We start from the raw sequence: 25,935 nt of genomic DNA, 5'->3' as shown, positions 1-25,935 counted from the left end.
TGAGAGCTGGATGAGGTCTTTTTTATCTCCGTGTGAATATGAGGTCAATATGAGGTGGTCCGGTGGATACCGGATGAGTGGTTTTGGAGGTGGCATGGGATATGAGGTAGCATTGCAGGTAAAAGGGGGAGTGGGAGCATGAGTTGGCTTGGAGGTGGTGGCACAAATTGGCAAGGAAGTTGTGTGGGAGTATGACGGGTATAAAAAGTGGGTGGAGGTGTCAGGAGGAGGAAGGGGTCTGAGAGGACTGAGCCAGATCTTCTAATCAACTCACTTTGCCTGTCCGCTTGGTCACGTGAGGTCGTCAAGGAGACAGCCTCCGAGGTTGGTGGGCCCAACTCGATCTTGACCCTGCCTCCCTGGAGTGAAAATTAGGTCTAAAAGGGGCTCTTTAAACCAAGGTAGGGCTGTCGAGTGGGGAAACTGTCCAACACAATCTACCCACCGTGGGAGTGAAAATCAAATACCTAGTGGCAGCACCTTGCAATTTTGAGTGAGGCACATAAAGCATGGCTAGATAAAGGGTAAAGCTGCACCATTACTATGTCTCAGTCCCAACTTCCACTGCAGCAGTACATTGTCCATTTTCAAAATTAATCACCTATCGGCCTGTTACAGTGAACTGTTATGAATAAATATTATCTTTTTGTTTTATTCTTTCATGGGATGGAGGCAGCACTAGCAAGGCCAGAATTTGTTGCCCATTCCCCAAATGCTCTTGAACTAACCACCTTGCTGGGACACTTCAGAGAGCAGTAAAGAGTCAACACGTTGCTGTGGCTCTGGAGTCACATGTAGGCCAAACCAGGTAAGGATGGCTTCTCAAAAGCACGTTAGTGAACCAGATGGGTTTTACAACAATCAACGATAGATTCATGGTCATCATCACGGAGACCAGCTTCACATTCCAGATATCTTCATTCACTGAATTTAAATTCCACCGGCTGCCAAGGTGGGATTTGAACTCATATCTCCAGAGTATTAAGCTGGGTCTCTGGATTACCAGTCCTGTGACAATACCATCATCACCCCCTTGGAAATGTTCTTTCCCTTTTGCAAGGAAATTATATTGGTTTTCGACTAGGCAAAATGCAATACCCTTCCAGCTGTAGGTTGGCAAATTTGCATTTGGGAATCTCAGAGGGATGGATATTTCCCTCGGTTTGCCGGCTGCAGCAGTCAGGTTGCAAGGTCAGCTGCTGGTTGGATTAACATTCAGGATCAGGCAGCAGGGAGGTGGGAGGGAGAGATGGGAAAGGCCAGGTTTGGGACAGCGAGTGGGAGAATGGAGGGAAATTGCAGGGTGGTATCAGGGAAAGATTGGGGTCCGCAGCAGATGTTACGGGGCAAAGGGGGTGGAGGCATTGGAGGGGACAGGACTGATTGAGCGAGGGGAAAACCAAAAGAGCTGGATAAAAGAAAGAATTCAGTAGAGGGTGGTTGAAGCGGATAAACTGGACCACAGGCAGGCAAGTGGAGAGGCACTTATTTCCTGGATCCAAGAAGTTCATGCCTTCCTTTACCTTCCAGGTATCCCGAGAATCGCAAACCCGTTCAGCCCAGATTCGATGGAAAATGCTGATTAATTCTGAAGCATGCACGGGCAGCATGGTGGCATAGTGGTTAGCACTGCTGCCTCACAACGCCAAGAACCCAGGTTCACATCCAGTCTTGGGTCACCTGTGACCGTGTGGGTTTCCTCCGGGCGCTCTGGTTTCCTCCCACAGTCTGACTGCCGGTGAGGTGCACTGGCCGTGCTAAATTCTCCCTCAGTGTACCCGAATAAGTGCCCAAATGTGACGACTAGGGCATTTTCACAGTAACTTCACTGCAGTGTTAATGTAAGCCTACTTGTGACACTAATAAATAAACTTAGGTCGTCACTTTTACACAGGACAGAATGGACACATGGATATAGATTGAAATTGACTGTATTTGGGCCAATATTCAGAGGCTTGAGTCGCTCCCTCTAGCAAACATTAGCCTGTATATTTTAGTTGGAACTCACATTTACACTAAATAAAAGCTGACAGTTCACTTGCATTTGGAACAACATCGCTCTTGAATGTTTCTTTGCTCTTACATACATCTGCTATAAATTGTATGTAATTGGAAAATGTACCATAGCAGGAAATGAGTGGCAAGAGTTGGTGAATGAGCAACATTTGTCCATCTGAGACTAGCTTAACAGCTCCATGAATTATGTACAGTTCACAAAAAATATCGTGAATGTTCCCTGTTGGGTAACATGTTGAAAATCTGTATGTTACTACATCCAGAACTTAGTGACCCCACGTCAATCAAATGTTTGAGTAATAACATCACAAAGACTTACTTTACTTTATGATTCCGTCGTTCTCTTGGAACAGGCTCTCCTTCCTTCTCATCGTTCTCCCTTTTCTCCACCGACTCGTAGGTCGAGAGTGCCTTCTGTCTGTGCCTGCGGCGCCTTTCTGCCCCCTCTGCGTTCTGACTTCTGCCGGACGCGTCTCCTTCTCGGTTACCTGAGCGCGACCCCTCTTTGGCACGTGTCCGCCTTTCGCTCTTTGTGCCGTTGACGGTGCCGTTCCCCTCCTTGGCCTGCTGGTCGGCCGCATGCCGGTGGGAGCGGTGACGCCGGTGCTCCTTTTCGGAGGGCTCGTCCACCGAGCTCTGGTGGTGATGATGCCTCTTCCCTCCTTCACGGCTTCTGCTTCGGTCACCCTTTCCATCCTTGGCCCTTTCTTCCTGGTCTCTCTCGGCCTCTTTGCTTCGGCTCCTGTGCGAGCGTCGCGGTTCGTCCTTGCTGTTCGGCGCAGATTCTCCATTGTTCGCTGCGCCATCTCCCTTCTCGCGGTGCCGATGGTGCCGTTTCGGTGCCTCGCAACTCTCGGGCTGGACGAGCCTTTCGTGTTCGCCATCTTGGCACTCGTTTTGACGGATTTTATCATTGTTGTTTCTCACGTCCTTCCGGGGTTCCACCACCAAAGGCCGGTCCAAATGAGTTTTCATATCTGGTCGGATCTGGTGGGAGGAGACGTACACCCTACGCTGCTCGTCATCCAGTTCATTAAACAGAGCCTCTTGACTCGTTAGCAAGTGCTGGCGCCTTAGCTGAGAAGTCCTTTGCTCCCAAACGGACATCGACTTGAATGCCTTCTGTTGATCCTTGCTATAAATAACAAGCCACAAAAAAAATGTAACACAAAGCTGCAGGAGATTCACACAGAAATGTTACACACCTTAAACCGCCTCCGTCTTGAAAAATTTAACCACACACGGCACTTAAACAACAGAAGGGAAGAGGATTTCGCCTTAGCCAAAAGTATTCCTCCGACCAAATGGAAAATTTACCTCTCGCAAACGAGACTGGATAAGAGTCACCTAGATGTTGCTGAGACGCTGAAGCATGCAGAGCTCTAACACAATCATCCTTGCCAAAAGTAAAGATCAGCACCACAAGCAAATGCCATCCATTTTCAGACACGACAATGTGTCATTTGTTGGGTGCTATCATCAAGCAGCAGCAGCACAGCTCCTTAGTAAATGTGAAGATGTGAAGGCAAGTTCTGATTCTGTGCTTGCACGAAAGGGGATTTTTTTTGGGGCTGAGAATAACTGCAAAAGTTGAAAATAAGAAACCAATTGATAACCGCAAAAGGGAAAGGAAAAGGATAAAAGCATTCTTCACGTAAACCCAAACACTGTCCCACAGTTACCGTCAGGCCTGCCAGTCTGATTAGCCGTCGTAAATCCAACGACAGCATGTCAGAGCGGCATGGTGGTTAGCACTGCTGCCTCACGGCGCCAGGGACCCAGCTTCCATTCCCGGCTTGGGTCACATTGTTTGCATGTTCTCCCCATATCTGCGTGGGTTTCCTCCGGATGCTCCGGTTTCCTCCCACAGTCCAAAAGACACGCAAACGGCCATGCTAAAATTCTCCCTCAGTGTGTACCCGAACAGGCGCCGGAGTGCGGCGACGAGGGGATTTTCACAGTAACTTCATTGCAGTGTTATCGTAAGCCTACTTGTGACAATAATTCTTCAGAAGCACAGAATCACACTTGCTACAAATAGTGAGTGGGAATATACAAGAACACACACACGCATAGACAAATGCTCCAAGTGGTACAAAGAAACGCGTTTAAAAATAAAAAGCCGGATAGGAGCATTCACGTGAGACAACAAAACGACCTTTGGGACATATAATGACTCCACGGTACAAAGCACACAAGTAGTTTCAGCTGAAAAGTAACACGTTCAGAGCTGGAGCACAATGGTCAGAATGCCTAGCATTTTATCATTCAAGGTGAGTGACCCTCTGCAGCAATAATTTGTTCATATTGTTCCTTATTGAAGGAACAACAAGAGCAAATTAGTGAGTGGAACTGGCTGCCGTCGGTGGTGGTAGAGGTGAACTCGCTGGGGTCTTTTAAAAGACTTCTGGATGAGTACATGGGAATTAATGGGATTGGGAGTTACAGATAGTTCTATGGCCTGGTAGGTATGGATGTGATTGGTGCAACTTGTGGGCCGAAGGGCCTGTTTGTGCTGTATTCTATGAATAACATCTTTGATTTATACTTATCTGGGCATCCTTTAAACTATTTTATTGTCCTTTCCGAGGGGAGTTATTGAAACGATTGCATCCGAACTTAGTTTATTTTAAATAAGCTCTTAATAACTAGAAAATCTAGCTTCTCGGTAAGTCACAAAGCCTCAGTGCCTATATTTTAATGCCTGCAATCCGTTTGCTAAGGTAATTATAATTTCCAAATTATTTAAAATCTAGCGCAAGATGTTTTAATCCATCGCATGGCTGGAAGTGTTAATTCTCGTTGTTCCTACAGTAAAACGCTGAGGCATCAAGTGGAATAATTCAGCGTGCAAGATTTTGACCATTAATATTGGTACCCAATCAAATTAAATGGGATATGTCACCCTCCCCCCACTCCCGCCAAGTGTGTACCACGAAAACATAAGAGTTTCGAAAGCTTGCCATGTAATATTACAATGGCGCCGATTTTGCAGTGGTAATTATGGCGAAACTGTCAGCTTTTGCTGCCATTACTCCACTGAAATCGACTTTGCAAGTCCACACATACATAAAAGAACATGGAATTCCAGAAGCTGCTGATTGAGAGTCCATGTTCCTCCAGAGTTTTGTGCTGTAGAGCTTTTCACAAATTGTAATCAATCTCCCTTGCAATAATGAATTGAAGAGTCTACCACTTTTATCTACACTGTTATTCTCACTGTAAAACCTCTTGAAAGAGATACACCCTGTTAAATGAGGTGTAACTGGGTTTTTAAATAACACACTAAGGCAGCATGGTGGCACAGTAGTTTACACCGCTGATTCACAACGCTAGGGACCAGGTTCAGTTCTGGCCTTGGATGACTGTCTGTGTGGAGTCTACAAGTTCCTCCTGTGTCTGCGTGGGTTTCCCCTGGGTGCTTGGGGTTCCTCCCACGGTCCAAAGATGTGCAAGTTAGATTGACTGGGCATGCTGAATTGCTCCTTAGTGTCAGAGGGACTAGCAGGGTAAACGTGTGGGGTTACGAGGATAGAGCTTGGGTGGGATTGTTGTTAGTGCAGGCTTGATGGGCTGAATTGTCCCCCTTCTGTACTGAAGGGACCTTATGAACCTCATTATTACTTTGAAGAGCAAATTTACATTGTGGAGAAATGTGACATTCCACAAAGATTAAGAATTCCACTTTAAAAAAAAACCTCTGCTTATCTTTATTTTAGCCTCTGTCTTAATACAGTCATACATCTATTCCACTAGTTGAAAATATAAATTTAATGAAAAAGACATTTATTGGTTTAAACTGCTCGAGTGAAAATATTGCAATGTGATAAGTTACTTACTTGCCTGCTGACATTACTGCTGTTACACATGGGGTTATCACTGACTTGGCGCAAGAGAGCAAAATGGTGGCACAATGGTCAGCACTACTGCTTCACACTGCCAGGGTCCCAGGTTCAACTCCAGCCTTGGGCGACTGCCTGTTTGGAGTTCACACATTCTGCGTGGGTTTCCTCCGGGTGCTCCGGTTTCCTCCCACACTCCAAAGATGTGCAGGTTGGGTGGATTAGTCATGCTAAATTGCCCCTTAACATCTAAAAATGTGTAGGTTAGGGGGATTAAGTGTGTGGGGTGGGCCTGGGGAAGATGCTCTGACAGACAACTGTTGCAGACCCAGTGGGCTGAATGGCCTCCTTCTGCACTATATGATACTATTCTATGACAAGATTTAAACTGCTATCCGGAAAGGGGAAATTCCTAACACAGGGATCGCTAGATATTTATGGGCAGTTTTTTTCTGGGTCAGTGGTGAGTTCTCTTACTTTGCTGCTGACTGCAATTATTCAGGGCCTATATTACAGTTACAGCATTGGTTTTTAATAGCTTTCTCCGCCATGTTAACGGGCGCATTAAGCCATTTAAAATGCAACAAGCCCACCAGACATTCAGGCAGCAACACTGAACACCATCAATTTCAAGCCTCTACTTTCCTTCTGCACAGCAAGAAAAAACTGACAGAAATAAAATTAAATTCGGATGAAGGACCTAAAGAAACAAAAAAATTCTAAAATTCATTTGCTTTTCTGATTCACTTCCTCCGATACTAAACATTTTGCAAAGTATCTTAGAAAACTGAATGCCTCCACAACAAAATACCAGTGCTGATACCGGAGTTGAGGGGGTTGAGCTATGAGGAGAGGCTGAATAAACTAGGCTTGTACTCGTTAGAGTTTAGAAGAATGAGGGGAGATCTCATTGAGACGTATAAGATGATGAATGGGATGGATAGGATAGAGGTGGAGAGACTCTTCCCGCTCAAAAAAGACAGTAGGACTAGGGGGCACAGCCTCAAGATAAAGGGGGGGCGGTTTAGAACGGAGTTGAGGAGGAACTTCTTCACTCAAAGGGTGGTGAATCTCTGGAATTCTCTGCCCGTTGAAGTGGTGGAGGCTGCCTCGCTAAATATTTTTAAGAAGCGGGTTGATGGGTTTTTGATAAGAGAGGGGATTAAGGGTTATGGGGAGAGGGCGGGAAAGTGGAACTGAGCCACGACAGATCAGCCATGATCTTATTGAATGGCGGGGCAGGCTCGAAGGGCCAGATGGCCTACTCCTGCTCCTATTTCTTATGTTCTTATGTTCTTAAATTAAAAACATGCATCAAAAATAAGAAACTGAATGGCCAAGACAATGTTCTGCATCTCACCTCTGAAACTACATATATGTCACTATCAGAGTTTCAAGAAGGTCATAAAATTAATGTGGCGGAGGAGTCCAAAACTCGGGGTCATAGTTTGAGGATAAAGGGGTAAATCTTTTAGGACTGAGGTGAGGAGAAATTTCTTCACTCAGTGTGGCGGATTTCACTACTACAGAACGTAGTTGAGGCCAAAACACAGTTCAAGAAGGAATTGGATATAGCTCTTGGGGCTAAAGGGATCAAGGGATATTTGGCGGCGGGGGGGGTGAGTGTGGTGGTGCAGGTGAGGTGGGATCAGGATATTTAGCTTCACGATCTGCCATGATCAAAATGAATGGGGGAGCAGGCTCGAAGGGCTGAATGGCCTATTCTTGCTTGTATTTTCTATATTAAAATCTTTGGCCAGAATGTTACAACCGTGCACACCAGTGGGATTTTCCCATCCCACTGTCGTGGACACAGATTTGGCCGGGTGCCAAATTCTCCGACCTCACTGCAGCGGGAGTGGCTGGTAAGGTTGTGCCATATATGTCTCTGAAATCAATAACATGGATGAAGGCTTTAACCGCCATCATTCGAGTAAGTGATGCATTTATCTCTACACCTAGGAGATAGATCTATCCCATCTTAGATATCATCAGCTACGATCGGATTAAGACAATTCTTTAAAATTTTAAATTTAACTCAGTTTTTAAATCATGAGGTGCTTAAAGGCAATTAGACATTGGATGAAATTAGAGTATAATGGTATCCTTGCCAACTTCATTCATTCAGAAAACAAAATTTGGGGTCCAATTAGTTCTAATTGATTTTGGCACAGAGCTATTTAATTTGTGAGCAAGCAATTTTATTGTGGCTTTAGCTATGCAATTTGACAAAATGAGGATTGCTCTGACCTATGTTTAGGTGATGTAGAATCTCGACTTCCTTGTTCAAGTTGATATGTTACCTGATTTACCGCAGAAAGGTCAAAGGAACACAATAAAGTGCCAAGATATCAAAAAGCACAGAAGCCACCAATGACAGTGAATGGAGTAGACGAAAAAACAGAGTTGTCCAGACAGTAGGAAGAGCACAGCCACTGCATGTTTACAACATCCGCTCTTCACACCCAGTGTTACAATGGTGAATGACACTTTCTGAAGGGGTTACGGTATAATATTGTAACAGAGAGCAACTCACGGTGAATTTACGCTGGAGACTGACGAGCTGCGAGATAGAGCACCTCGATTTTGCTTTACAAAACTGCACATGCAAAAAAGATGAGACAAAAAATACATTGGGAAAAGATCAACAGGCTCCATCATATTCACAGGTAGGTTGCATATGTCTGGGACTCCACCTCCACAGACTTGGTCAGGGCAGTTGCTCTGGTGAAAACTGCTACTGACACTGAGTCACTCTCAGCTAAACAATAGTTAATCTCAACGCTTCAACTTTCCGACTCCTTCCTGCTTCCATTTAAAGTACCAGCAATACCAGTCGGACCCTTCATGGGGGAAATACACGGAGCACTTTTGTAAAATTCATTCCTACAATCACAATTTCAAAGAGAGTATAAAGATGAGTGACGAATCAAAGCAAAACAAAAATCTAACAGCACGGCCCAAAGGGGTGAGGCAATATCACACAAAACCAGAGGGAAAAAGGGGAGTGCATCAACTCATTCACCAAGATAATTACTTACCATGTTTCAGTCACAGGAAAGGAAGGTGAATTAAGTTGCTTTATAATAAGATACAGCAAAGACAACAAATGGAAACACTCAGCGACAAAACAAAGGAAGGAAAGAATTGTTTTTTTTGGGACGAGGGGGGTGTCAGGATGAAGATTTGAAAATTTGCAATCTTACCCTTTGGGTAGTTTTAATCCACATAAACAACTTGGGAGATTTATTGGTATTTGCTATCTAAATACAGCCGTTTTATAAAAGAAAATTGACATGATTGCCGGAATTTTACGAATCTTATGAAAGCTCTTAAGATCCCGCCTGAGGCCAATGGAGAATGCCGTTCTGCGAGTCTCGTCCGCCCTAATTCCGGGACAGGCATTGCAGTAAAATTCCGGCAGGTATGATCAACTGCTTGTTAACTAATCGGACATATTGGGCAAGATATTTTTCCCTGTCCGTGATGCATTTTGCGGCAACGGGAGGTGGCGCACCGCTCGCTGGCAGTGGGATCTTACAGTCCGCTGGTGTCAATGGGGTTTCCTGTTGAATGCACCCTCGCCGTTGGGGGTGCACCGTCAGCGGGACTGTATGATCTCAGCAACGTGAACAATAGCAACTTTTCGGCATTAATATCCAGACTTCCCTTGTCTCCCAACAAAATTGGCACCTGCAATATCTTTCTAGAAATATATTAACCATTTTTAATAATCTGCAGTCAGGGGTTGAACAGATATATGGGCCGCATAAAGCCGGGCTGGACACAGAATGCCCCTAATGTCTTTGCTGATGTGTTTGTCACAGTGGAGAAAATCTCTCAGCGCAGGCAAAACCGAGGCTAATGCTCGCCATTGTTCTGCAGTGAATAATGAAGCCATTATTCTGCAAGATGGTGAATTGGATAAAACAAATTAAATAGACCAGATCAATGCTACATCGCATTTTGCTAAAGCTCCCGACCTTGTCAGAAGGTAGCTAAAAAAGCACAGCAATTATTGGGTTGGATCATTTGCTAAATGTGGCTTCTGTGCCCTGCAATTTGCACAATTTATCTCCGCTTCTTGCTTTTGCCGCTGTTTAGCTTCTGATCAAAACAAAGCAACTTAAGGAACACAGAGGATCGGACCAAAATACCGCTGTTCGAGGAAAGTGCAAGGATAGGTTTCGGGGCTGATTACAAGCATATCAACTCACCTTCGTAAAACTCAAATTAAAGCAACGAAAAGCTGAACAGAAAAAAAAAACACAGCCAAAATGAAATGCTTCTTCATTCAAACTAAAGTAGGGAAGCAAACAGAAAACATGGCTTAATCTATATAAATACTTGTGAAGCGTTAATTAATGTCTTTAATTCTAATTGTACCATCATAATGAACTGAATGGCACTGCCGAGTGCAACCAAAGCATTGCTGACATTGCAAATTATAAAAGACTTGAAATAATTAGAAAAAAAATAGACATTAAGCAATGGAATATGACTTTATATTTACTCACCACTTCACCCCCACCAAACCCAGAAATACCACTCCCAACGGGAGTGACTTGGCTGGTTAGCACAGGATGAGGAAAGGTCAGGTATCTGCCGCATCCACACATATCATCCCTATGGGTGCAAAACCTCACCGGCAAAGTTAAAACATGACCTGGGGATAACTTAGAAAAAGCTGGGAAAATATTCACTTTGAGCCCATAGGTTCAATCCAACAGGTTCCAGGAGATAACAATTACAAGTCACAAAAAGATACAAAAATCTGAGATCACATACCAAGAGCAGCTTCTTCCCTGTTGCCATCAGACTTTTCAATGGTCCTATCGCACATTAAGCTGATCTTTTTCTTCACCCTAACTGTAACACTATATTCTACACCCTGTCCTTTCTTTTTCCCCCTATGTACTCTATGAACGGTATGTTTTATCTGTATGGTCTACAAGAAACAATACTTCTCACTGTATCCCAATACATGTGACAATAATAAATCAAGTCATATCATTCTTTTCCCAGTCACCTCATGATCCAATCTTCAGCATCTGAAATATAGTTCTTGTCCAGAAACTTTCTTTGAATTATTTTGGAGGAGTGTAGAAAATTGAAAACTCTTAATTAGTCATACAAAAGCTGTGGCTATAAGAGATGGTCAGAGAGGCTGGGAATTCTGTGGCAAGTAACTCATCTCCTGACTCCCCAAGGCCTGTCCGCCAAAGATAAGTCAGGAATATGGTGGAATACTTTCCATTTGCCTAGATGAATGCGGCTTCAACTAAACAAGAAGTTTAACACCATCCAGGACAAAACAGTCCAGCAACCCATACAGCATAAATACATCTGTTGCCTCCACTCCAATGCAATCAACTTATCAAGCACTCTTTGACTGCATCTTCAAACCTGTGAGCCCTACCATCCAGAAAGACAAGGGCAGCAGACCCATGAGAACACCACCAAGCTGCAAAATTCTCCTCCAAACCACACTGACTTGGAACCACATTGCCTGTCTCAGGGTCAAAGTTCTGGAACTTGTTTTGCTAACAGAATAGCCTACATCAGATGGATTGCAGCTGTTCAAGAAGGCAGCTCATCATAACTTTCTCAAGGGCAATGAGAGAAGGGGGACACCGTTGGCTTTGCCAGCAACACACTCATCCCACAAACAAATTTGTAAAAAGATACTCACTCAAATATGCATCCAAAGTCACCAACAGCCTTCTGGCAGCTTTTCCAAATGAACAATTTTCAGCATGAACTTGGGCAGTAAGTCAGGAGGTAAAGAACATGAGAAGACAAGATTTTTCAGCATGACCTTGCCTTCACTCTAAATTCAGTCTTCCACAAGGGGTTTTAAAGAGTGAGAGGGTAGAAGTGCCCTGGCTATCTATATTTTCTCTTTTTTAGCCACTTTAGTGGCCCGACCATCAGGTGATTCCCAACTTGGGTCACTGTTTATGCCAAATCTGCACATTTTCCCTGTGTCTACATGGGTTTCCTCTGGGTGCTCCTGTTTCCTCCCATTATCCAAAGATATGGGTGTTAGGTGAGATTGGCCAGGCTAAATTGCCCTTTAGTGGCAGGGGGACTAGCTAGGGTAAATGCATGGGGTAATGGGGATAGGGTCTGGGTGGGATTGTGATTGGTGCATACTTGATGGGCTGAATGGCCTCCTTCTGCACTGTAGGATTCTATGATTTGACGATGAAGCCAGTTTTGTAGATGTTAATCATGAGCACTTTATGATAGATGCAGATTCCATGGCCCAAAAGTCTCAGAGGTCAAAGACAAAATTAAAATATCTGAACTAAAATATGATAAATAAAAGAACACTTATAAATGAAAATAAACAAATGTCAAAAATTTTGATGTCATGCAGAGAGCAACTGAAGTGCAATAGTACTTCTAGAAATATATTTGCATGCAGAATGTCACTGTATAAATTCTGAACTTACGCTGCTATGGACAGGTTGGTCGCAGAGATTGGACTGACATCTGCAACCTCCATCGCCTTCTGGATGGTATTCTTTTGGATGTTGGCTTCTTCCATCTCTTCTTCATCCTGAAGAGTGAAATGGCAGGAGGTGGTTCTGAGATTCATATTATTCCATTCAGTGCCTGTGCATTTCCACTGACCCTGAAATGTTTCTCTAATCCTTCGAGGCATGAAATATGTGCCAAGATTTTCAAAACACAAACACTGAAATCTTTCTTTTCCCCAGGGGCATTTCTAAGGCAGAATGTTATTTAGAAACACTAGAAAACAAAAATTGAAGAGGCTTTGACAACAGATGAGAGGAACGAGAAAATGCTGGAAAATCTCAGCAGGTCTGACAGCTTCTGTGGAGACAGAATAGAGCCAACATTCGATCCAGACTTGAATCATTGGTTCATATCTCTCTCCACAGATGCTGTCAGGCCTGCTGAGATTTCCCAGCATTTTCTGCTTTTGTTTCAGATTCCAGCATCCACAGTATTTTGCCTTTATCATTGGAGGAAACCATTTCCACTGACAGAATGGTCAGTAACCAGAGGACGGAGACTTAAGTTATTTAATGAAGAAAAAGGGAGCAGACACATTAAGAGGTCTTTTCTTTCCCCCCATTGCAGTGAGTTATTATGATCTAGAAGATACTCCCTGAAAAGATGATGGAGGCAGATGCAATAGAAATAATCAAAACAAGAATTGGATAGGTACTTAGAAAGGAAAACATGAAGGATGAGGGAGAAGGAGTTAGAAGTGCAGTGACTTGGATAAATTACCTCCTTCTATGCTGACACGTCATTCTACGAAACTATGAAAGTAAAATAACACTGTCAATGTATCACCATGTCTGGGGGTGTATCTGTCCATCTAACGGGCTCCAGTAAACGGACCAAGGGCCCTTACCAGGTGCCTGCTCAGCAGAGTAACACTAGGCTTCCCCCACAAGGGGAAACATTCTCTCAGCATCCACCCTGTCAAGTAATCTCAGGATCTTTTGGGTGAGATTCTCTGGCCTCCTTTCAGTGTTTTTCTTGGCAGCAAGAGGCAGTGTGCAGCTCGCTGGCAATGGATCCTCTGGTCCCATCGCTGTCAATGGGAATTCCCATTGAAGCCACCCCATATTACTGGGAAACCCATGGATAAGGTGCATTGCTGGCGAGACCAGAGAATTCCGCCAGTATGAACAGCCAGAGAATTCTGACATATATATTTCAATAAGATCACCTCTCAATTTTCTAAACTCCATTGAGCATAGGTCCAACTTGCTAATATTGCTTCACAGCATAAGCCCTTGTTCCCAAGGATCAGTCAATGGAATCTTCTCTGAACAGCTTTTAATGCAATGATATCATTTCTTCAGTAAGAAAACCAAAACCAAAAATTGGACAGTACAGTGGCACAGTGTTTAGCACTGCTGCACCACAGTGCCAGAGACCTGGTTTCGATTCCCAGCTTGGGTCACTGTCTGTACGGAGTCTGCACGTTCTCCCCATGTGCTCTGGTTTTCCTCCAGCTGCTCTGGTTTCCTCCCACAGTCTGAAAGACGTGATGGTTAGATGCATTGGCCATGTTAAATTGCCCCGAACAGGTGCCAGAGTGTGGCGACTAGGGGATTTTTCACAGCAACTTTAATGCAGTGTAAGCCTTGTTGTGACACTAATCAATTAACTTCAAAAAGCAAAACAGCATATTACTCCAAGCACACTCTCAGTAGACCTTGTACAGATGGAGGAACATTTCCCTACATTTATATGCAATTCTCCTTGCAATAAACACAAGCATTCCATTTGCCTTTATTTAATCACTTGCTGTACCTGCATACCAACTTATGGTGGTTCATGGATCAGGACACCTAAATCTCTGTATCGTAGAGTTCTGCAGTCTCTCTCCATTTAAATAATATGCTGATTTTCTATTCGTCCTGCCAAAGTGGGCACGTTCATATTTTCCCACATTAGAATTTGTCCACCAATTTTTTGTCCACTCATTTAAACTAAACGTCCTCTTTCTGCACTGTAGGATTCTGTGATTCTATGAATGTGATCTGTTCATCTCTGGACAAGTGGTGCAGTTAAATCTCCTGCTAGATTGTATATAGGATGCTCCTCAATTTCTCCTATAGCCTGCCTGAAAGTACCTGGCATCTGTCTACTGACAACAGATCCTCTGTGACAACAATTGCACAAAATAACTACCACAGAGTGAAACATTTTGCTTTCCACAACATAATATTTTTATCGCTACTATGACTACATACATGAGTTTAGCCCACTTTGGTCAGAAATGGAAACATTCTTGCATTTAATGACCATAATGCAATTCAGTTCTCTCAGACAAGCTTCTGAGCTGAACATAATAGAAAAAAAACTCATTGGCTAGAACTTTACCGCCCTGCCCTCCATGGGAATCAGAGCGGATGAGGGGCGGACAATAGGAAGGTCTGTTGACCTCGGATGGGATTTTATGATTTCAGGATGAGTGAGGTAGTAAAATCCCACTCATTATGTGTGATGTGCAATTAATTATATTTGTTCTACAATGTGTGGTTTGTCAAATTAGTGCCTTGAGGACCGTAAGCGCTTTGCGCTTTTAAAACTGTCCCACTCCTTAATAAAAGTAATCCATTCCTCAGCATAACAAAAGGCTATTTTGTGTCCCATCATAAACAAAACACATAATAAGAGCCAAGAGGAATCATTTGCACTTCGCCTCAAAATATTTACAAGGGAATGATTTGAAGAGCAAACCTTTGTCAGTTCTTGTGCATTTGCCAGGTTGTCAACTGCAATGGCCAAGAAGACATTGAGAAGTGTATCTGTTCATGATCAAGCTAAGGAAATACATTTGTTTTAAGGTCAAAGTTAAAAGAGTATTAAAAGCCTCCGCAACACATTTTGCGTTCTCATCTTGTCCACTCGTTAACTCATTCGCAAACTCATTTGGAAGGCAAAGTGGCACATGATTAGCATTGCTGCCTTACTGCATATGAGGGATACAGGTTCAGTTCTGGCCTTAGGTGACTGTCTGTGTGGAGTTTGCACGTTCTGTCCATGTCTGCGTGGAGTTTGCACGTTCTGCCCATGTCTGCATGGGTTTCCTCCGGATGCTCCGGTTTCCTTCCACACTCCAAAGATATACGGATTAGGTGGATTGGCCGTGCTAAATTGGCCCTTAGTGTCAGGGGAACTAGCTAGGATAAATGCATGGGGTTATGGGAATTGAACCTGTGTGGGATTTATTGTTGATGCAGGTTCATATCATAGAATCCCTACAGTGCAGAAGGAGGGCATTTGGCCCATCGAGTCTGCACTGGCCACAATGGGCTCGATGGGCCAAATGGCCTTCTTCTGCACTGTAAGGACTCTATGAGTCTGGCACCAACAATAAATTCCACACAGATCCTATTCGTCTCTGCACTGTAGGGATGCTTCCACACATGCTCCAGCAGTTTGGAAGGAGAAGCCAGGCGATCAGCGAGACAAATATTTGTACCATTTGTGATGCTGAAGTTGCTTTAAGCTCAGCTGGCAAGGAAAATCTTTTGATTGTGAGACACAATCTGGCTTCTCCTTCAGATTTATGCCATTTCTGCTGAATTGAAGGTCAGCAACACTCCTCAGTAACTGGTGGTAAACAAGTGTCTAAATCTTAAGCTGTGACACTTCAACAACCGTTAACGATCAAGATTCAAAGGATACAATTGCCAAACAGTGTCAAGATAATGAAATAAACAGATGAAAACATTCCTTTCTTAACTCCTCCTTGCGATTCTATTCCAAAATACATCACGGCATTCCAGTCTTCACCCGTCAAGATCTGTGCAATAACAATGGAAGAATAGATTCAATTGTTTCATTCACACTTATCGACATTACTGACTGAAAAACTTCAATTGTCTACAAACTTGAAATGTTTAAATCAGAAAGGTTCTCAATATCTATTAACCACCAAAGTCTCCAGGCCAAAAATATGCTTCTTATCTGTTGAACCTTGTATTTTGCATTGCTAGAAACAGCAAGTGAGGATTCACACCCATTGTCGGCAGGATTTTCTGTTCTCATTGAAGTCGATGGGCTTTTGAATGGTTCGCCACATTTTCTGACCCCAATCCCCTCCATGATAAAACCATAACATTCAGCCCAAGGTCTCACAATAGGCGACACGATGGCACAGTTTTTCGCACCACTGTCTCACAGCGTCAAGGACCCAGGTTCAAATCCCAGCTTGGGTCACTGTCTATGTGGAGTTAGCACATTCTCCGTGTCTGTGCAGGTTTCCTCCCAAAGTCCGAAAAATGTACGGGTTAGGTTGATTGGCTATTGCCCCTTAGTGTCAGGAAGACTAGTTGGGTAAATGCATGGGGTTATGGGGATAGGGCCTGGATGGGATTGCGGTCAGTGTAGACTCAATGGTCTCCTTCTGCATTGTAGGATTCTATGAATAGACCTCTCTACCATTAACTGAGGGATCAGATATGCATAAGCTAATATAGGAATTGTCTGAATGACCAGAACACCCTCTCCTTTCCTTCTCCCCTATGTACTCAGATGGTATGCTTTTGTCTGTATAGTGCATAAGAAACAATACTTTTCACTGTATACCAATACATGTGACAATAATAAATCAAATCAAACGAGCACTTATATTCAATCACAGAGAGCTGTCATCGAAAACTGACTATCCATTCAGTATTGATGTATCGCCTTTGATCGAATTTAACTACAAGGCGTGTAGTTATCTACTATCTTTTGTTTAATTAGAACTTCAAAGCTGCTTGTTCCCTTGATACAGAATTAGGATCCAAGCTGAGACAGGAGATTTCAATGACAGCTGTGTCTAAAACTTTTGTGTAGGGAACAAGGGCAATTTTAATGATGCAAAGCGTGGGGTAGCAGATGGGGTGTGCCTGCTTCCCCACCGATTGCTGTTGCCAGGAGGCTTGGGGAAGCCTGGGCATGGATTGAGTGAGCTCTGTATGTCTAACCAATGCAGTTTGCCAGCTGGGAAGAGCAAGAAGTTGTGAGGCTTTTACATTGAGGCAGGTGAATGTGGAGGTAAGGTGAGGAGATAATCCAGAGGAGGGGAGGGTGTGAAAGCACGGGGCACAGAGAGAATAACCTGGCAGACTGTATACCATGTTACTTTCTGCTATTCCATTCCACATGACCTATTTGTGAGTGGTGCCTTTATTATTTAATGTTTCCAGCAGCCTAGAGAAATACTTTTTTCATTTCTTTGGTAATGCTTCCTCTTTATTAATTAAGTCAATTTAAGTATTCATTGGTTCAATGGCCCAAGCCGCTGAGAAAATGATGCAGCCACATGTGACAAGTGCCAGTATCCTAGGTCCAGGGTAAAGGTTTGTTACCGCGGTCTTTAGCTCTTGTGATTATTTGCTTAAATATTTGCGGGGGCGGTGGTTGCAAAAATATGTGCTCTTTGTACATCTTTTGCATTGTTGTGGGCATCAAATTAATTTACAGGAGTTACCAGTGACAATGAACTCAGGAAAGTACCAACCCCACCCCCCCCCCAACTGAGAACATGCAAAAGACCATAAGACCTAGGAGCAGAACTAGGCCACTCGGCCCGTCGAGTTTGCTCCGCCATTCATTCATGGCTGATATTTACTTCATCCCCATTCTCCTGCTTTTTCCCAATAACCCCTGATCCCCTTATCAAGAACCTAACTATTTCTGTCTTAAAGACACTCAATGACCTGGCCTCCACAGCCTTCTGCGCCAAAAGAGTTCCACACGTTCACTACTCTCTGGCTGAAGAAATTCCTCCTCATCTGTTTTAAAGGATCGTCCCTTTAGCCTGAGGTTGTGCCCTCTGGTTCTAGTTTTTCCTACTACTTATCCTCTCCACATCCACTCTATCCAGGCCTTGCAGTATCCTGTAAGTTTCAATAAGATCCTCTCTTCATCCTTCTAAACTCCAACGAGTACAGATCCAGAGTCCTCAACTGGAGGGATGGAAGGAGAAATTGAGAACATAAAAGGGAAGAAGATAGTAAAGCAGTGGCAGACTGGATGGCAAAGTGGCACATGGTTGGCACTGCTGCCTCACACGCCAGGGACCCAGGTTCCATTCCCGGCTTGCGTCACTGTCTGTGGAGTTTGCACATTCTCGCCGTGTCTGCGTGGGTGCTCCAGTTTCCTCCCACAGACATGCTGGTTAGGCGCATTGGCCATGCTAAATTTTCGCTCAGTGTGCCCAAGCAGGCGCCGGAGTGTGGCGACTAGGGGATTTTCACAGCAACTTAATCGCAGTGTTAATGCAAGCCTACTTGTAACACACTTATAGAATGTATAAACATTTAAGGAAATGCTGAGAGTATGATTCCTCTGATGAGGAAAGCTAGAACTAGGGGGCACAGTTTAAAAAATAAGGCGTCTCCCATTTAAGACAGAGATGAACAGGAATGTTTTTTTCCACCAGAGGGTCATTAGTCTGTGGAATTCTCTTCTGCAGACAGCAGTGGAGACTGGGTCATCGAAAACAGTCAAGGCTGAGTTAGATAGATCTTTTATTGATGAGGGACTTAGGGGGTTATAAATTCCAGGAAGGAAAGTGGAGTTAAGGCCACAATCAGAACAGGCATGATCTCATTGATTGGAGGAGGAGACTCGAAGGACCAAATGGCCTTTCCTTGCTTCTATTTCTTATGATCTTTCTGATTGTGTGATAGCACAGCTGGAACTGAAGAACTGCTGACTCTCTGGCTGGCACCTCTCGGAGGTGTGGCATCCCCCCCACCACAAGGAGGCCTGACTGGTTGGGTGCTGGATTGTCCCGACCCCTTTGTTGTTGGGATTGCCCAGTCCCACTGCAAGCCAATGGGCTTTTGGCTGGGTCACTAAATCTCCTGCGTTGGATGCCACCAAGACTTGGCCGGAAATTCCCGGCCTGATGGTATAATCAAATCTGACCCTAGATTCTGAGACTTCCACATTAAACTCAACCCAAAAAATGTCCATCTCACTGAAAGATACAGATCTTTGTAATAACTGTCAATATAATAATATTGCAATGCCTCACTGATCCACTCTACATAAAATAGTCACTGACCATGACTTGGGAACTGTGTTAAAACAATGCACTCAGGTACCTTCCAACTTTTATATAGTTTAGATGTGTCTATGAAGAGGATTTGTTTCTTTCACGGGAGAACACATTGTGCAGTTTTATCAGACCTTGGCTGCAATCCTCTTCTTCTCACAGGATTCTAGTATTTTTTCCCCATTTCTCTTCGAGAAGTGGCTTTTGATAGTTTCCCACCCAAGGAGATATTCTTCATAAAGTGAGCATTCCTGAATAGAGCAGCCTGATTGTTTCCTCATCTCACAGCATTGGGGTGGCACAGTGGTTAGCACTGCTGCCTCACAGTGCCAGGGACCTGGATTCGATTCCCCGGCTAGGGTCACTGTCTGTGTGGAGTCTTCACATTCTCCCCTATCTGTGTGGGTTTCCTCCGGATGCTCCGGTTTCCTCCCACAGTCCAACAAGATGCTGGTTAGGTGCATTGGCCGTGCTAATATTCTCCCTCAGTGTACCCAAACAGGCGCCGGAGTGTGGTGACTCGGGGATTTTCACAGTAACTTCACTGTTGTATTAATGCAAGTGTACTTGTGACACTAATAAATAAACTTTAAACTTGCTTTCTAGTAGAAATTACTGGATAGTGATGAGGAGCAGGTCGCTTGGCTAACGTTTGGTATTAGTAACCCAGGAACACTGCAGACAATTTTAGTGACCTCCTTCTCCCACAACACAAAGCATTTGGGTGAGCTGAATTATAAAGTCAAACTAGTAGTTCCTTCTTCTTGTTATGAACGGTGCATACTGTTTCTTCAGAAGGAACTCTTCAAATGCAGACAATAAAAATATAACAAAACTTACTCTAACTTGTAAGTTAAAGAAAGTGTTTAATAAAGAAACTTCATTATTCCAAACTTGGCGCCTTGCCCTGGGCCAATCCAGCTGTCCACAATTCCCAACAGGTTCTTATTTGTAGTGAGTCAGCTGACCATCACATCCTTCTGTAATTGGTTCACTGGGTCAGCTGACCCTTACAGCTTGTTACCATTGGTCACATTGCATCCAATACAAAGTTGTCACTGGTTACATTCTAACACACACCAAGGTTATTGCTTGATCAAAGTGGATTGACGATTGTGCAACAGAACTGGAAAATTAGTCAAGCCATGGGTGATCTGTAGTTATTGCAAGCAACATTGTCTAGTGTTCAGTGCAAGCGTATTGTATACAACAGTGAATGCAAGAAATAAGGCAAATTAAAAAGCTATTTAATGACTTAAAATATCTAATGAATTTAAATAAAAATCATTGTTCATTTGTTTTTACCTGGAACACAGTAAGAATCGCAGCAGGAAATGTATCAAAATTTGTAGGAGGCGTTCCATTGTCAAAATTAAACCTGGAGATGAACAACACCACAGGTGAATCTGGTTTGTTGCTGCAGATTGTGAAGCCAATTCCAATAGCAAGTACAGCATAAACAAAATGCAACGGTGCTTAAAAACAGCATGATTCATGGGCAAAACTTCCAAAGGTGCATCTGAGTGTTCCTGATGATGGATGTTGTTGTGATGAGCAGGCCATGCAGATAAACTGGGGGGGCTCTAATGGACTGAAATTCATTCTGTGCTGTTAAAATGTTTGCTGTGGATTTGCAGAGCATGACAGCGAGCCCACAAGAGAGGTAAGGCCATCAGCTCAATACAAGACAGGCACCATCTTAAGTTGCTCCTCCATTTTCAAAGTATTCTTGTAGTTTTATAATTAACTCTGTAAATACGTGGCATATCCACATACATTGGGTGGCACAGTGGTTAGCACTGCTGCCTCAGCACCAGGCCCTGGGTTCAATTCTGGCCTTGGGTGACTGTGTGTGTGTGTGTGTGTGTGTGTGTGTGTGTGTGTGTGTGTGTGTGTGTGTGTGTGTGTGTGTGTGTGTGTGTGGTGTTTGTATGTTCTCCCTGTGTTTGCGTGGATTTCCTCCAAATGCTCTGATTTCCTCCCACATTCCAAAGATGTGCAAGTTAGGTAGATTGGCCATGCTGAACTGACCTTGAGTGTCAGGGGGATTAAAGACAATATGTTATAGAGACAGGGCCTGGGTGGGATTGCTGTTGGTGCAGGCTCCGTGGGCCAAACGGCCTCCTTCTGCACTCAAGGGATTCTATAATTCTGTGATGTGGTCATATTGCATGATTTCTAACCCCCTCAACTCAGCGTATCTCGTGTTTTACTTTACTCTGAGTCTGGATTGTATGAACCTTTCTTTCCTATTCCACTTGGTGTTGGAACGTATCAACTATTTCTCTTTGTCCATATGGAGTACAGTCCTGAAATCAAGACCGATTGCACTGTGTTCCATACTGACGTTTTGGAGGATATTTTAACCCCCTTCCATACGTGTTGGAAACTGGAGTGTGAAGCAGTCATAGAGATGAACTGAAACAGGCCCTTCAGCCCAACTCGTCCATGCTGACCAGATTTCCTAAACTGAACTAGCCCCATTCGCCTAAGTTTGGTCCATATCCCTCTAAATCTTTGCCAACCATGTACCTATCCAAATGTCTTTTAATTATAACTGTACCTGCCTCTACCACCTCCTCTAGCAACTCATTCCATTTACTAGCCACCCTCTGGGTGAAAAAGCTGCCCCTCAGATCCATTTTAAATCTTTCCCCTCTCACCTTCAACCTACGCCCTCTGGTTTTAGAAACCCCTGCCCTGCGGAAAAGACCCTGGTTATTCATCTTATCCATGCCCCTCATGATTTTATGGAGCATTGATTAGATTAATCTCAGGCCTGTGTGGAGGAACAGCAGTGACGTCACTGGCCAAGCCAAGCCTGCTAGCAACAGGAGCCAGGGCCAGAAGTTTGAAATAAAATAAGTGAGTGCTGTTAGAGACAGTAGGGCCCCAGAAGGAAATCCTGTGCCCACTCTGCCCCCTGCTTCCACCCTCTAGGTTTCAGTTTAGTCCCCGAGTTACCACAACTTGTGCTGCCAACTTTTCCCATGGCTTCCTGGTGGTGGCCTCTACGATACATAATTTTACCAGACGTGAGCTAACTCTGGCCAACCCCACAGCCCTTTCATGACACCACGGGCCAGAACTCCCTGCCTGTTCATGCCCCGCTGCTGCTACCAGACAGGACGGAGAACTTGGCGCTCAGCCAAACTTCCATTCACTGTGGAGAATCCCGCTGACGTGAACGGCTGGAGAATCCCTCCCCACACAGAAGAATGAGGGAGAATCAAATAGAGACATATAAGATTATGAAGGGAATAGGTAAGATAGAAGCAGGGAAGTTGTTTCCACTGGCAGGTGAAACTGGAACTAGATGGGGGGTGGTGGGGGGGGTGCGCCATAGCCTCAAAACCAAAGGGAGCAGATTTGGGACTGAGTTGAGGAGGAACTTCTTCACCCAAAGGATTGTGAATCTGTGGAATTCACTGCCCCGTGAAACAGTTGAGGCTACCTCATTGGACGTTTTTAAGGCAAGGACAGATAAACGTTTGAACAGTAAAGGAATTAAGGGTTATGGTGAGCAGGCGGGTAAATGGAACTGAGTTCACAAAAAGAACTCAGCCCTAATCTTATTGAATGGCAGGGCAGGCTCAAGGGGCCAAATGGCCTCCTCCTGCTCCTAGTTCTTATTTCCATGAGAAGATAAGCAAGTTTATCCACCCTTCGGAGCTCAAAATTATGGAATACCTATAGCCTCGGTCAGTCTCCCTAACCTCTGTCAGTGTACAGGCCCTGAAAGTCACTCCTCTGCACACTGCTTCTAGATTACATTCACATGCTCCCCTTCCCCTTTCAATCTGGTTTATATTCTGCACTTCAAACTTTTGTCTTTCATTTAAGTTTCCCAGTTATAAAAAAAAACCTAATTTTAAATTCATACAATGCGACAGTGTGACTTACTGTCCCCCAAAGAGCTGCATTCCAAGTAAGGCGAAGACTACGATGAACAGGAATAGCAAGAAGAGGAGACTGATGATAGATTTCATGGAGTTCAGCAGAGATACCACCAGATTACGCAATGAGTTCCAGTACCTTTAAAAACACAGGTCAAACATCTTAGCAAAACACCAACGACAGTGTTAGTCCTTCAACACCTTGTCTGATATTGAGCAAGGAAGCCAGCTCACTTTTTCCTCCCTTACTTCAATCTTAAAATCACATGCTTCGTAGAAAAATGAAAACTTCAATAAAATTTGCATGTGTTATTGGATAAATGTTGATCATATTGGTTATGTTTAGCATTTATTGACGTGTATCTGTCAAACTGATTGAGAGAATGCAAATTTGTATGTGAACGTTTAGGATACCTATAAGTAATGAGTGTGTGAAAATTGTATATTGAGAAACTTCAATTAGTGGAGGTTTCAGAGAAGTAAAGTTCTCTTTGCACTGAAATTCAACGTGATTTAGGAAGATAAGGGTGACAGGGTGGCACAGTGGTTAGCACAGTGTCGGGGCCTGTGTTCAATTCTGGCCTTGAGTCACTGTCTGCGTGGAGTTTGCACATACGCCCCCTGCATCTGCTTGGGTTTCCTCCGGGTGCTCCGCTTTCCTCCCACAAGCCAAAGATGTGCAGGTTATGTGGATTGGCCGTGCTAAATTGCTCTCTAGTGTCCTGAGATGTGTGGGTTGGGGAGTTAGCCATGATAAAGGTGTGGGGTTACAGAATAGGGGGAGTGGGCTGGATATGATGCTCTGTTGGAGACATTCGGCCCATCAAGTAGGTCACATCCAACGTAAATTTGCAATTATCCTATTGTACATCTCCTGACCATCTGCGCCGACATCACCTATTTTAAGAACATTTCCATCTCAATTTTCTATGAAGAACAAAAATCAATCAGTGGAATTAATCTATCTCCACCCCTCAACTCAGCTTCTCAAAATACTTTAGTCCAATTCTCTTGGAGAGTCAGTGCAGACTCGATGGGTCAAATGGCTTCCTTCAACACTGTAGTGGGTCCATGGCTTGATTCTATAGTTTAAGATATGAAATGTGAAGTAAAATGGCTCCGTCATTGGGAAGATTTGGGAACAGAAGCTAATGTTGAAGGACAATGAAACACTTAGGGCTGAAGTTCCACTTGTAAATAAGGATCAGAATAGCTCATATCTGAGGTAGCCATGGAAGTACAATGGACAACATGGCTTCCTTCAACATTGCAAGGTTCAATGATTCTAAGACTGGAATTTTCCAATGTCGTACACCCCACCACCGCTGTCAGCGAGAATGGAAAATTTGGCACTTAGCCAAAACTCCATTCACTGAATTGGAATCAGAAAATTCCAGGTGCAGAGAATTCCAGCCTAAAGGTTTAATAGACAGATGTCATATTAGTTGTTTTGAAAAATGGTTGACTAGAAACTTGACATCATACCAATACATCATACATAGTAACAGTAGTTTCATTGGGAGTTACTTACGGGATTTCCATGATTTTATTCTCAGTACCAAAATGATTCTTAACAGAATACTTCTGAATCCCACAAGATAGCATGTGGAACCTGCTCTGAAAAGTTGATTCAAGGTCAATTAATATCTTTAAAAGAGAATTGGACCAAAGTATTTTGAGAAGCCGAGTTGAGGGGTGGAGAGAGATAAATCCCAGTGATAGATTTTTGTACTTCATAGGAAATTAGAGAGGGAAACATTTCTTAAAATAGGTGATGTTGTTAGCACTGATGGTCAGGAGATGAACAATGGAATAATCGCAAATTTACTTTGGATGTAACCTACTTGATGGGCCAAATGGCCTTTTCTTAATATGGATTTTGTGCTTTTCTTCCATGTTCAAGTACAATTCTTGGTAAGTGTACAGTAAATAATGATTCTTACAGCACTTCATCTTTCATGTAGTTAGAAATGCTATTTCTAAGTAAGTAAACATTAGTAAGTAACAATTCTTATGGTACTTCTGTGTTCACATAGTTAGAAAGTCTATGATGTGTACTGCAAGCTTAGACATTAATACCTGTATAATCTTGGCTACATCCAATGAGGCCATTGCCCTATGTTAACAAAGTAGGAAGCAACACGTGGTTCACGGTGGCACAGTGGTTAGCACTGCTGCCTCACAGTGCCAGGGAGCCGGGTTCAATTCCGGCCTTGGGTGACTGTGTGAAGTTTGCATGTCCCCTCTGCGTCTGGGTGGGTTTCCTTCAGGTGCTCTGATTTCCTCCCACAGTCCAAAGATGTGCGAGTTAGGTTGGTTGGCTATAGTGAATTGACTCTTAGTGTCAAGGTGATTAGCAGGGTAAATACGTGGGGTTACAAGGATAGGGCCTAGGTGGGATTGTTGTCGGTGCAGGTTCAATGGGCTAAATGGCCTCTTTCTGCACAGAAAGAAACACAGAACCATTGGATTGTGCAATAATGATGACAAAATGTGCTACCAGCTTCTCACTTGCAGTTGTCCAGTAGAACAAGCGATTCAATTAATGCAAAACTAATGGAATCTTCAAGGGTGAAACAACTGAACTTTCTAAATATATATGACAAAATAGCCGGCTAAAGAACTA

The 25,935-nt window shown here is 43.7% G+C and overlaps 1 protein-coding gene across 1 annotated transcript in view; it reads right to left on the bottom strand.

Moving 5' to 3' along the window:
- cacna1ba (calcium channel, voltage-dependent, N type, alpha 1B subunit, a) overlaps positions 1–25,935 on the bottom strand; it is a 621,447-nt gene that overhangs the window by 156,485 nt on the left and 439,027 nt on the right. The window contains exons 14-19 of the mRNA XM_080212160.1: positions 23,317–23,448; positions 20,719–20,791; positions 16,047–16,164; positions 15,096–15,163; positions 12,317–12,423; positions 2,336–3,151 (exon numbers count right to left, since the gene is read on the bottom strand). Coding sequence (XP_080068286.1) covers positions 2,336–3,151; positions 12,317–12,423; positions 15,096–15,163; positions 16,047–16,164; positions 20,719–20,791; positions 23,317–23,448 — 1,314 coding nt within the window. The remainder of the gene's footprint in view (positions 1–2,335; positions 3,152–12,316; positions 12,424–15,095; positions 15,164–16,046; positions 16,165–20,718; positions 20,792–23,316; positions 23,449–25,935) is intronic.

This window comes from Carcharhinus amblyrhynchos, chromosome 25, assembly GCF_965287045.1.
Source record: "Carcharhinus amblyrhynchos chromosome 25, sCarAmb.v2.hapA, whole genome shotgun sequence".
NCBI classification, from domain to species: Eukaryota; Metazoa; Chordata; class Chondrichthyes; order Carcharhiniformes; family Carcharhinidae; genus Carcharhinus; species Carcharhinus amblyrhynchos.
The sequence above is the reverse complement of the archived record's forward strand: the minus strand, read 5'-3'. Positions and strand labels throughout refer to the sequence as shown.